The 14314-nt window shown below is 44.6% G+C and overlaps 1 protein-coding gene across 1 annotated transcript in view; it reads left to right on the top strand.

Moving 5' to 3' along the window:
• The window catches only part of LOC139225692 (protein sidekick-1-like), a 213790-nt gene that overhangs the window by 63730 nt on the left and 135746 nt on the right, over positions 1–14314 (top strand). Inside the window, exon 2 of the mRNA XM_070856523.1 lies at positions 13531–13687. Coding sequence (XP_070712624.1) covers positions 13531–13687 — 157 coding nt within the window. The remainder of the gene's footprint in view (positions 1–13530; positions 13688–14314) is intronic.

Genomic DNA, 14314 nt, shown 5'->3' with positions numbered 1-14314 from the left:
CCCACACAGCACAAGAGTGATTGCGACATTCCTGCTGTATATGCCACCGTCTGCTGAAAAGATCCCCGGAGAGATGAGGGTTCGCTAAAAGTTTTAGCAGTGCAGAGGTGGTGTGACTGCTTCTGCTCCATGACTCCACATCAAGTTTTTCTTTGGCATAAGATAGCATCGTATGATTTTTTCACCTCATCATTTCACATCTCAAACAGCTTAATGGGTGCCTGAACTATTCTCTCAAACCATGTTCACCTCTGTGAAAGGACGCTGCAGCCATTAGCGGTTCAAAACATTAGATGAGCTTTCATCAGGCATGAAAGACGGTACACAACCCAGGGTTATATCAGAATTTACCCCTTCTACTTTATATTAGAACTCTTTTATTAGTATTTGAAACATCTGCTCCTTCACTCTTACCTTCTTCAGCAAATACATATTAAGTAGCTCAAAAGTGAAACTGCTGTCCACCACGATCCAAAATTACATTTCGTTATGTAAACTACGGGAGATTAAAATGACAGTATAGAATCATTTAAGTGTGCAAACATTGTTATGCCAGCAGATTTTGAACTTTTTTGATGTGGATTTTGAGTTTAAGAGCAGTTTAGGTATATATGTTACTTTGAATAAGACACTGTTCGTAGTTTATCTACCGCAGGTTCAACATCAACATGAGTCTACCTGAGGAGAACATTCAGAATCATGCTTTTTAAAAGTTAACTCATGTGCTTTTGCTCTAATAGAAAATGTATGGTTTGCATCCAAGGTCAGTCTTACATGATTTCTGTGAAATGGTTTGTGAGCTTGAGCAGTTTTCATCTGGTATGAATTGTGGACTTCCACTCAAAGCCTGCACAGCATGTTCAGTCCCAGGAAGTTTAAACTAGTTAACTTGTATTATGAAGTTTTGCTTAACATTTCCAACGTTTGCAATTTTGCTTTGGGTGTTGTAGAGCAGTTTTAATATGCAAGAAAACCTCCTGAGCCAATAGTCGCTCTCCACGGCGAGGGAACTGCTGCAGAGCCCCAGCCAGAGAGAGAGACTGCAGAGTGGGGAGGACTAGCTGCCAGGTCCCCTGCTGATTAGCTTGATTAATTAGACCTAGACTTTATCAAAGTGATATTTAGAGTTTGCATGCAAAGAGGCCCCCAGTAACGATAACAGTTGTTGCAGTACTTGTGCTGTCATTGTGCCTGTTTGCTTTGCTCTCTCTCTTGAATAAACATCCACTGTTAATTCTCACTCTCTCCCATAACCCCTATGATAGAGATTTACTTTAAATACTAATTTTTAGAAAATTTTAATCTCCTTTTGAGTCTTGAATTATCAACGTCACAGTTTAACAAAATGAACATCGTTCTGTTGTCGATGTTTTTATGTTTTGCCTGTCAGAATGCTCTTTTTGCCAGCTATGCACGGCCAGAGGTGACTAAACTGTTAAAATGTTGAATTAATGTTATATGTCATTGTTTTTTTAATGCTACCATGAGGTCTCCTGTAGAATATACACTGGAGAGAAAGAGCTGGAGAGAGAACGGGTGAGGTTCAGAGAGACAAGGACAGATGAAGGTCAAGATAGACTTGATTATGCTAAACGCCATCCAGGTTCGGCTCAGCTGACACATCTTGGTTCCCTCTTTATTATGGCCACAATAGCTCAGGCTCCTCCCAAGCCATCTTTGCCAAAAACACTATCGCTATATCATTACACACAAGCCACACAGCACATGCAGAGTGCTTGTGTGTCTGTGAGAGGGAAGAGGGAACTGTTGTATGTGTTCGTTTATCAAGTTTGTTTATCATGCGTGCCGATAAGCCTTTCAGGCAGACTGGCAGATGGGCTGCGTATGAAATTACTTTTTCTTTCGCTTTCCAATAACTTCATATAATATCTTCCATTTCTCTTCTCTTTCCCTGGCACTCACACACATTGCTTCTCTTTCATGTATACACACACACACACACACTCAATTACTCTCTCACCCAGACACATATCGCTTTACTCTCTCACCCTTTATGTTCGATCAATCTCCCCCCGTCTCTCCCCACCAGCAACCAATGGTGGAGCTGATGGTGTAAAGGCCATTTTCTGTGAATCAGAGCGTTGTTGTGTCTTTCCCATTAGCTATTCATGAGCTCTCCTGGCTCAGGTTTGTATACCTGGATTGGTGCGGGGTGCGTTCAGGAGATGCAGTGTGGCTGACTGAATGTGGATTAACGAGAGTGTCACGTTTAATACAGGCATGTGATGTCACCAGGAGGGAGAGAGGGAGAGGGAGAGGGAGAGGCTTGTTTATTTCATCAACAGACTGAAGGAAAAGCAGGTCTTGACCTGCACCAATTTGTTTTGTACGGCTGAGACAGAAGATAGATTAGCCATGTCTGTGGATGGGTGTTAGTGTTAACCATGTTTCAGCAAGGACTGTGCGCACTTGTTGATGCCCTAGCACCTGTGCTGTGCATGTACAGTATTTCTCTGCACTCACCCCTTGTCACCATAACCATAAAGGCAGATTTAAATAATAAAGGGAAAGAAATCAAGAGAGGTGGAGAGATTGAAATGAAGGAGTGAATGAATAAAAGTCCCGACTGCTTTGGGGGGGGGGTGATGAAACGCTTCATCATTGGCCGCAATGCTAAATAAGGGCATGGGAGAGAAGGAATGAGACAGAGGAGAGGCACAGGCTGAGATGGAGATGGCGGGGCAGCACGCTGAGGTCCCGAAGCAGAGAGAAGAGGGAGGGTATGCGCTCGAAGAAGAGGAGGAGGAACTGAAGAGAAGTGAGAGGGCTTTCGATGAAGTGAGAAGGAAGGAGAGAGAGCGAGGTGAGAGGTGGTGTATGTACTCTCCTCAAATCACTTGTCCTTATTATCAGGAGTTCAAGTGAGCTGGACTACAAAGAACAAGGGGCACCAGGGACTGCTTGCTCTTTCTCTATATGTCCCCTTTTTCTATAATATACCAGCAGCACTTTGCATTAACATACTTATATATGGACTACGTTTGCTACTTCGCTCTTCCTGTGTGCACTTAGATGTGTGCACACACGCGCGCACACACACACACACACACACACACACACACACACACACACATCTCCCCGCATTGACTTACAAATTGCAAGAAGACTCGGGGAGATGAAACTCTGAACTTTGAATTCCTGACTAGCTTTGAAGTTTTCAAACATCTCTCCCTTTCACCCTCTGTTGTCCCTCACCCACAATATGTGTCTGCTTGAGAGAGACGGGGGAGGGGTGGGTTGGTATCTCCACAGGGAAAGCTTTTGTAATTGGGCTTCTTTTTCTTAATCTACTTCAAGCTCTTTGCTCCCAACTACAGCTTTCTCTCTCATGACCTTTTACCGGAGTGACCCCGTCCTTTGTGTGTTTTTTGTGTATTTATCTGAGACACCTGTATATGTGTGTCGATGTACTGCAACACCTTCTGATTTCAAAGCATAATTTCTTATATGAGAGAAGTAAGGTCAGAGTTTCTGTTTTTCAGCAGATCCGTGGTCATGCTGCTTATAAAGATGTGGATGCTGAGACACTCATCTTATTTTAGTCCAGTGATTCACTAACGCATGTATGTAGGCTACACACACACACACACACACACACACACACACACACACACACACACTCAAAGACACAGATTCACAGCATGTTTCTGTATCTGCTCTGACATTAGCTCAGGTTATGCAGAGTTTGAATGAGTTGTCCTGTCTCTTTGCATTATGCACCGATGACCGTTTTCCTGTCTGGCTGTCTGTCTGTCTGTGGACACTTTTGAAATGTTGTTGTTTTTCTCTTGAGCCCAGGCCAAGAATCTGTTCTGTTTCTCCTGAAAGGTTCATTTTCCCCACCGGAATTAACTCGTACAAGTTTATATGGCTTAGTCTGAGTGAGTATTAGTGCAATGCCATGCAGTTTTCTACCAGATGCCAGATAAGAAAACTGCAGCTTGCTAGAACCAAGTGGTATTCCTGTTGTTCAAAGAACTTCAGTCATGAAAACTAACAGAAATTAATGATCGACTCGCCCACCACCCGTCTCATTAAACTGGGACAACTACTGCTATTAATGACTTTTAGGTGAAAATGAGAAACGTGTACCTGCAAACAAGCACAACTCAAGTTTGTCACAAAGAATATTTGTGACAGCAAGATAATTAAAGATGTTTTAAACAATCGTCTCTTTAAACCACCCTCGCAAGCGTCTTTTAAATTCTCAGCCAAAAGAAATCTAAAAATATCCCCTCCATTAGCTCACTGACGCACTGAAAAATCGAAGCGCTAAACAACGATTTGTTCGGCGACCAAAGAGCATGTGTGTCTCAAACAAAACTCTGTCTGTGCGTTCGCAGTTATTATCAGTTGGCTTGTTTGCTCTTACTGGCAACATCTGTGCTAGAATAGATAAGTGTCTGACCCCCTATATGCGTCTATATTTGTGCATAAGCTCTTGCATATGTGTATAATCGTTGAAGTAAGTAAACACTCAGAAAAGAAAGTCATACTGTATCTTGGCAAGGACATTTGTCAGTGTTATTGAATTAATTTGAGTCTGTAAGAGGAACGTTTACCGAGACGGAGTCTGCCCTTCAAATGGTGTGTCACTGAGCTGCCCTTGTCTGAGGAGGGGGGGGCGGAGGGAAGGGGGAGAGAGGGAGACAAAGAAGACATGGTGTGTGTTGCACTTGGTGGCAGATGTTGTCACTGTGGAGAGGAGGAAACGGAGGAAGTAGACATCCACATTTGCACACGCATACTTGCATTCACAGAGCATATGGACTACGCACAACACACACACACACAGACAGACACACATACACAGACACACACATAAAAAGAAAGAGCGGAACGCCTCCCACGTACCCAACAACAACAAATTAGTTAAAATATGTGAACAAAAGGGCAGACGGACAAAGACAGTGAATGAGCTGGTGAGAGAAGAAGGTCGGAGAAGTGAAACTTAAAGCTATCAAGTTTTCGCGCCCACACAGGTAACAGGTAAATGGCATTGCCAGAGGACATAACAGGTACTCCTTTAGAACTGAGTGCTATGTTTCAGTCCTGCTCAGAATCAATGCCACAGAGCAGAGATGAACTCGGGGCGATGCAAGTGGACACTGATGAAGGCAGATTTGATAAAAGGCTGGAGCGGAGGATGAAACCGTGAAGACTGTGGGAGAGAGTTCAGAGTGTATGGCCACGATGGACACCGGACAGATGCTTCTGGTTCTTGCGTGAACTTTTTTTGGCACCACTATAAATGAGCTGAACATAAAATGACTCACCACCAGTACTTGTCATTATTTCCCCCGTGGGTTCAGTCTTCAGATGTATTTCCTTTGCGGGGTGATGTCACACAGTCAGATCCAATCACCTTTTCAGGTGTAAAGGTGTGTGTCGTTGTCGTTTGGCTCTCTGCACCGAAGTGCTGGGAAAAAAAAGTTCAAAATTAGACATTACTCATGCCTGTGGAAAATGAGCTTGTTCATTGTGGTAGTCTATTTTGATGACCTCGTATCCACTGGGTTTCTTTAGCATGTAAGCCTCTGCGGTTCATTCACACCATGAGAATCATCAGAGTCACATATGATTCGTTAAAGTCACATGAATTAAATTAGGAATAGCATGTTTGTCGGGGCGCATTGTAAGTAGCTGATAGCCTAAAATATTTAGACTACCTGTTTGTAATTCCCCAAAGTGCCTTCTAAATATGATGTCTCTTCCTCAGGTGATGTGAACCTAATCGCTCACTTGTGCCCTCGTGACTCTCAAGTGACGTCTTGCTGTGAGTGACACGCAGAGGTTCAGATGAGGCATGCATTTTATGTTAATTTGTTGAATAAATCTGCGTCCCTTTTTAATTATAACTGCAGACAGGGCAGGATTGTTAGCTGGGGGAATCTGTACTCGCCCTTTCTACTTCTTAGTCTGTCTGAAATATTATTTTTTGATCTGTGAGCCTCTTTTGAGCACACAGCTGGACACAGACTGACTGAGCCCCAGATCTCTGAACTAATGCTAGAATAAAAAAAAAAAAAAGGAAAATGTAGTGAGAAACAAAAATGCGGCTTTTTAGGATGCTCCCCCTTCCATTCACACAGCTTGTCCCTCCCCCTCCCCTCCCTCACCCTTACTTCTCACCTGCACTTCTTCACTCACATGACCTTCTCCCTCTCCCACGTCCTCCACCGTTCTGGTGTGCCTGGCTGTTTCGGTGATATCCCGGGTGCTGCGGTTTTGATCTCCGCCTTCAATAATGAATGAAAGGATACGATTCGTCAATCACTTCAAAACCATGTAGCCCACAATGCCCAAGGTCAGGACAGTGGCAGCTGTCAGAGGGGATGATGGCTAGCACAGACAGGTGCAGGCTTCACGGGCACATGCACCACGCATACACACAAAAGAGAGCACCTGTGCTTTGGTTAAGGACGGGCAGACTAAATTTTAGCAAAACAGGGAGCGGTGAAAAAAAGGAGTTCCCTTAAGATCTGAGTTCTTCTGCTGAGGGCTGGCAGGTGAGAGGAGATATGGATAATACAACTGCAGGACAATTAAAGTCACTGGCTGGCAGAAAGTGCGAGAGCCAGAGAAGAGAGGAGGAGAGCTGACAGAGAATGAGACGGAAACAGGGAGTTTAAGTGATACTGTGGTTTCCTTCCTCTGCCTGAGGTCCGTACAGACTGTAGACGACCACACATTACACTAACACTTCCTCAGTCTGCTTCTTTTCTGTCTTTAAGGGTTGCGTGTGCGCACTGTACATGAATGTGTGATGAGTGTCTGGAATAGGACGGAGCCTGGAGTCGTGTTGTCAGACTATCACATGTCTGGATGCAGTCGTGTTTGTGAAGTTTCGCAGGATCGCTGTGGATCTGGGTCGAGTTTGTATGTGTGTGAAGCCCAGTGGCTGTGATGTGAAGGTGGTGTAGTGATCGCGTACGACAGGCTCAGGAAAGAACTGGTACCCCCCACCCCCCCACCACCACACACCATTACACAGTGGCACATGTGGCACACACACCACTGTCTGTTGTCCTTTTTCTGACTGATTGATAATGTTTGCTTTCTACTTGCAGAAAGACCGCTGTTTTTAATGAGGGGACGTAAAATACTCAGGAAGACACAGAGAGAGGGGGGAGTGTGGGGGATAAAAAGAAAGCCCAGAGTAAAACAGAGGAATAATTATCATCTGCGTGTGTTTGTGTATGTCATTCAAAATTATTGAGGTGTTTTCATAGTCGCTTGTGCACACAACTTTCTTCAGAGAGATAGGAGGCTGCCGTCTCAGCAGGAGGTATTTATTTCACTCCCTCCCTACTCTCCCATTCACCTCCTCTCTCCTCCTGTCCGCCTGTCTGCTCATCAGGAGATAGGAGCTGACAGTTGTTTGCGTGTGCGCGCGTTTCATTGTGTGTATGTGTGTGTGTGTCCTAGCAGATGTGCCCTGCAGTGTGGCCCACCTCTTAAATGTCACTGATCACAGTCTCTTCCACCTGATTACTCAAACCCCCCATCACCCCAGTATCACCCCTCCATCTCCCACCCCTCTGCTGCAGCCCTTCTGCCCCATTTATTACCCCCTTTACCTCCACCATCCATGGACTTACACTCTCTTGACCCAGTGCATCGTCAACATAACTCCCAAAGACATGCACGCACACACACACACACACACACACATGCTCATACTTGAAATGACATAATGTGCTGTTTTTCTGCAACCAAACCAGGCTATTGCGCATTAATGTCTTGTTCAATATATGCACAACATGTCAAATACTGACATTTCGACTAGATGTCCAGTACACACATATGTATATACACACAGTTACATGGACATTATTAGATCCTGAAGCAAGCAATACGCTGACATTTTAAAATGACTGCATATTCACAGTTTTGGTGAACATTTTCCTAATGCTAACCTCCAAAGAGAATTACATACTGGCCGGCCACTGAATGAGGACAGGCTGAATTGGCAAATGGCCACAGACGATGTAATTAAGTATTAATTGTGCACATTTGTTTCCTTTCACCTGCTACTTTACCTCCTTCGAGCACAGAATGTTAATGTGAATCCAGACTGAAAAAGCTGCGATTTGAACTCATTCTGTGTTTTTTCAGCATGTGTTTCTCCTTGACAACCTTTTGTTGTAGAGGTTGTTTAGGAATCTTCTTCAACTCCCGGTACATTGTAGTATAGGCTGTCTTTGACTCACAGACGCAAACAAACTCACAAGCAAAGTCAAGCCAGGGCCGTTCGCCGCAGCTTCTATGTACTCGTGTGTGTTTGAGTGTGTGTGCATGTGTGACGGTGCAGGCAACATGTCTCCTGGTCTGACATCTGCCAATCAGCACGTCAGGATCAGTCAGTCATCTGTCGCCTCCTCACAGACAGCTGTCAGTCAAGGCTTGTGGAAGGCATGATTGGAGCAGGCAGGGAAGGAGCTCTGAGTAGGGAGCTGCGATTGGCTGTCGGAGCAGGAGGAGAGGTTAGCGGAGTGTTATCCAGCCTTCAGTGAGAGATGCTTTGCTCTTGTGTGGAGTCTGACACTCAATAGTCAATTAAAGCAGCTGCCAACTTAAAAAGCCATTAGTTAAACTCCTAATCAAAGTTCCACTCTCACATCCTGTTTGCCACACCTATCTTTCTGCTCCATCTAACAACGGATGAAGCAGAGGACGCATTTTGTTCTCTTGTGCAGGATTTTCTGCCGCTTCCTATTCGGGAGCAGCACCTCTAGTCCAGGTCAGTTCAGTTCCTGATGGACTCACTTTCCCACAATTCAGCTGAGGCCTGTTGGGATCCGTGTGCAAGCTGCAGCCTAGTGTGTTACCGTCATAGCCACTTTGATTCTGCCATCATCAAAGGCAGCAGGAGTTTTGTGTTTAATTGTAGTCAGTAGATTCCTTCAGTTAAAGCTCTATAACAGCCGATCTGACCAGAATAGACTGGTTCCATTGCAGTCTGGACCAGCGGGTGTTGACTTTCAGGAGATAAAATCATAGTGTGTGGTATGTAATGAGTCTAATCGTTTGCTTTTTGATCCAGTTGCTACCCGTTGCTCTCATTAAGATTATTTTAAACACGTTACGACCTGAATCAGGCCTGTCAACATCACTTAATAGGAGCAATGATTTAAAATAGAAAAGCAGTGCAGTGTGCCACGAGAGAGAATTATATTATAATACAGTTCATCAGCTTTCAGGTCAGAGCCCGAGCTCACCTGAAATTCACCTCACTCTTGTGAGGTTCACTCACCTACAGCTTTCTCTGCAGAGTTATAGTTCTTGTTTATATGTGTGCAATAATATATGCTCCCTTGTGACTGCCAAGACTGAAGAAACGGTGTATTTTGGCAAAAATAGTCATTACATGTGGGATATCATGCCTTTTTAGGCTGCAGTAATCTTAATTTGTCTCAGTTTAACGTGAGCAATTAATCATCAACAGCTTCAGCGACAGTCTCTAACTATTTTAGGCACAAAAAGCATGATACATTCGTAATATGTTTTCACCTGACTTATCTGAACTCTTCGATGGGTGAAAGAAAATCAAATTTCTCAGCCCCTTCATTTTATATTGTTCAATTAATTAGCCTTTTTTTCAACCTTCTTTTTCTGGCTGGTAGCAACATGCCAAAAACTCAACTCATAATTCTTTCCCCGCCTCCCACAATGTCAGTCCAATTAAGTGTTTTTAAATGCCTGTTGAAACAAGCGCTGGCAGACTTATTAGATTAAAACGGAATAGAACTCATTTGCACCCTATAATCAAATAGACTGCTCTTACCATGAAAAAAAAAACTGCTTAGCCATGCAACTTTTACCCGCTTATTCATAAAAAAATGACTTGTAATAAAAGAATCTGATTTAGTTATTTTCTCCTCTTTCTCCCCACAATGCGTCAAAAAGGCAAGGTGAAGGGTGAATGTGTGTGAGTGTGTGTGTGTGAGACAGAGACAGAGACAGAGAGGCAGAGAGAGAGAGAGACATGCTCTCAGTGAATCAGTATTCATAGACTATAGCCGGTTCTGCCAGCCCTGTCTCACAGTAGGGGTGCAGCTCTATGAAGATAAAGTGATTTTTCTGGAGTGAGTGACCCTAATTCTGACCTGACACACACATACACACCCACACTGTACACGCACATACACACGCTAATTAAGCAGGCCCTGCTAGTATGAGACCCACTGCTCAACTTAAGTTTTATCCCTGCACTCTAACTCTCTTATGTCAGTGCTCTGAAATGCTTTTACACCACAGGGTTTCCTCTGCATATCTGAATGCAAACTGGACCACCTAAGGTTTTTTTTTGACCACCTCAGCCAAACTTCTAACACGTAAAATCAACACCTTTACTAATGCTGTTACAAGTTAGGCAGTACCTTGACCTCATGTCGAGCCAGAGAAAATCTCTCATCTCACCATTGCCGTTACAGTAATATTTGGGATTAATTTTGGGATGTTTAATAAAGCGCAGTGTAAGAATAATGATCGTTGCAGGCCCATTTGTAGAGGACAAGTCATCCAGGGCATTATTTCCACCATTCACTCACTGTGCAAAAGTGCAGAGAGACAAAGAGGAGAGCCAAGTAGAGTGGAGAGGGCGGGATCGCAGTGGACTATCAGCCCTGAAGCAGCGACCCTGCTCCTCTTCTCCTCCTGTCCTTTCATCCTCCTCTCCTCCCTCTCCGCTCTATCACAGAACTCATCTCCCCGGCAAATTGAATTCCTCCCCAGAATCTGCCTAAGCAGCTTCATGAGCCTGGCCCGAGAGCAGAGACACGCACGTGTCGCGGCAGTGAACGAGTGTGTGTTTGCGTGCACCTAACATGCACGTCTGTCTCTTGACTCTCCTGTCACATTTGGAGGCCGATCTCTCTGTTAGGTAACATTCTTCCCAAAGAGACAAAAAAAAGCGGAGACCTTGAGCTGCCACACACTTTGACAGAGATGGACCGAGGGGCAACTAAAGAAGGAGGGAGGAGCAAAGAGAGAGAGGAGGTGGTCCTGAAAGACAGACAGGTGGCTGAATAGCACAGCTTGTGAGAAACACAGACAGGTTAGGAAAAGGGGAGACTGTGAGGGAGAGCGAGAGTGATGTGTTGACATTGAGTGACAGAGAGACAGACAACGGGGAAGAGAGAGAGACAGAAAACATCAGTGAGCAGAATGTGCTGTTAGCTGACCTTGTTCCTCTTAGATGTGGAGTTCTCTATCTCGGTCTGTAGCTCCTAATGGACTCCCTTTAAAGCAGAGGAAAGGATTAAAGGGCAATGAGGAGTGGAGTCGGGGGACGGAAGCAACATGCAGCCATATAAAGTATGAAGGAAGTGGGAGATAAGTGATGGGATGGAGGCAGGTTCAAAATGTCCACATTTTTCTATTTGTACAGTATGTGGGTGTGCCAGCCTTTCTAATTGGGTTTCATATTTGGTAAGCTGTTAAGGCTGCGTCCATACTGCTCTCACACACATGCACACACACACACACACACACACTTATAGGCAGGCAGGCAGGCAGCAGTGAGTTATAGTGCTGGTCTGCAGTGTGACACTGGAGTCTGCGTTGCCAGCTATCGTCTATAGAAACAGAATATTCTAAATAAATCCTAACGCTCACATGCACGCTCACGTACCGTTTCTCTCTCTCCCTCACCCACACGCACACACATATACACACTCTATCTTAGATGGGAGACTTCCCTCCTGTGCACGGAGCAGGCAGCTATCAATCTAAAAGAGAGAGGGAGAAGGGTGAAACGGTGGAAAGCCGAGAGAGAGAGAAAAGGAGAAAAAGTTGGCCCTGAGACATCCACAGGGAATAAGGAATAAGGAAGGAAATGGAGACGAAGTGAGAGCGCTGGACGACAGACAGAACAGAGAAAGTTGAAAAGGCAGGGAGGAGAGAAGATTGAGCTGACAGGAGAACGAGAGAGGGAAAGAGAGAATGTAAAACTCTGCCTTAGAGTTATGGACCTGTCCATACATACTGTAGCAAGCAGATAAGCCTGCCCCTTCTATCCCAGTTTGTGTGTGTGTGCGTGAGTGGTTGATGGGCTGAATAAATCTCATTGTCTACCCCCCCCCCCCACCGCACTGTACCTCCAGCGTACACCCCACGGCCAGATGCTGATTTTTGTTTTGTGGGTCCAGGCCTAAACACATGCTGACAGGTCCTGAAGCTAGTTGCGGTGGACAGACTCTTTAGCCTTGATGCCTCTATGTTGTGTGGTTGTGAGCCAGGTCTGAACACCTGAGCCAAGAGTTTAAGACTGGATGCCATTGTTTAGACAGTAGCTTCAGCTCAGCTATTCAGCAAATATACCTTACAAGGCAGGGTGAGAGTGATTTCAACAGCCTTATCATAAGGTGCAGTATCGGCACTATGAGTCACAGCACAGTACAACATTGCACAACCCCTGTGCTTGAATACTTGACAGTCTAGCAGTGCACCATATGTACTGTAAGTGAGAATACACAATGGTGTGGCGTTGGAAAATAACAGATGAGACAGAGGTGAAGAACAAGTGTCTTACAGTAAAGGGTTATGTATTAGTGGAGCCCAGAAGCTTGAGTGACTCTGACTTGTGTCATCAGGCGAAGCCTAAAGTGCAGTATACCCTTGTATTCGCTGCATTTCAACTAATGGCAGCAACACTACAGATGCTCTGTGCAGACAGAAGAAATAGTCGAGTTACAGTGTCAGGGGAGTAAATGTGATAGAATTGCTGCTTTTCTGGACCGCTGACGCACATCAATGTTAGGAGTGATGATGCATGCTGTGTGGACTTCCATAGGAAACAATAGGCGTGAGCGTGTCGATGCGCATCACATGCCATGTGTGTCAGCCTGTTGATTAAATATTCAAATCCATCTAAGAATGAGCATTCAGAACACTTTGCAAAAAATATGTTCTTTGTTCAAAACTGTTAATTATCTGACGCTTAACAGGAGATTTTTAGAGAGTATGTGTCTGTAGGTTTTATGACCACAGTCTGCACAAAGATAGATAATAGAGGAACGCTTTGACTGGCCTCACTAATGGAGTGTGGGATCTCCAGAGAAAGTTCTGGTAAATTTTGTTAGATGAGTCTTGTCAGACTTTGGTCCACTCTGTCTCACACACATCCCGTTTCACACACTCCTAACTACTGGTGATAAAGGCATTGGCTGCAAGAGTATTAGAAGGAGTAACGTTTCTTTTTATTATTGCTTTTGTTTTCATTTCTGCTGCGACATTTACTAAATGGCTCCTGCCAACGTTATTACAGATTTAGCTTATTCCGGTCTGAAACTATATACAATCAAATGTAGCTACATTGTCATGTCATATTTTGTTCCACACAGTGTTTATGCAGAAGATGAAGACAAAACATAAATGGAATGTATATTTTTTTTTATTTCTTGTGGGTGGTGAAACAGAGGACATTTGCTTGTCCAAGCATGATTAACTTCTTTCAGATAACAAAAATAACATGTTTTCATTTCTCTGTCTCTGTCTGTCTGTCAGAGGTGGCCCCCTACCTGCGAGGGGGTGGACTGGGGCAACAGGTGGCGTTGGAGGGAAACAGACTGGTGCTGACCTGCTCGGCTGGAGGCAGCTGGCCTCTGCAATACCGCTGGACTCTCAACATCAGCAACATCACCGACTGGACACCACAGTACAGGTCAGTTATCACCGACTAGCTGCTTATGTGTCAGGCATTTTCCCACGGATCTCTCTGTTGTCGCTAAGTGCATGTTTGCCTGTTTGTCTGTCTGCATGTTTTCCATCCCTCCCTCTGAGAATCTTCCATGTGTTCAGTCATGCACCGTAGCATGGTAAAACAGCTGCCTGTAAGTGATGGAGTGTGTGTAGAGAAGGTCAGAACATTTAGACAGTGGAGCCAAAGGAAGATTAATAATTACATTAGCACCATAAATATGTATATGGTCTGGGGAAAGAAGAGAAGGACCAATCAATATGTCTGAGTCTTTTTCTCTGCTTTTTGCTGTACCTCTCTTCTTCTCTTCCTCTGGCCCTCTCTCTCTCTGCCCCTATGTGTGTGCTGGTTGGTAGGAGCTAAGCAATCCCTCTTTGCAAAACTGCAGCTGTGAAACAAAATTGTTTTTCACATCATTCAGAAAAAGAAGGAATCTGGGGAACGCATACACACTGAGGGAGGGAGAGGTTGAGCCAGCAGTTTGTAGGCAGTTGCCGTTCGAGCCAGGAGGCGTTGTGTAGCTCTGGACTGCTCTCAGCGTTCTGGCTAGTTTAGTTTGGTGAGGCCAAGGCTATGCTGAATTGGCAGGGT

Source organism: Pempheris klunzingeri, chromosome 3 (genome assembly GCF_042242105.1).
Source record: "Pempheris klunzingeri isolate RE-2024b chromosome 3, fPemKlu1.hap1, whole genome shotgun sequence".
Classification (NCBI taxonomy): Eukaryota; Metazoa; Chordata; class Actinopteri; order Acropomatiformes; family Pempheridae; genus Pempheris; species Pempheris klunzingeri.
This window is presented reverse-complemented; position numbering and strand designations above follow the sequence as displayed.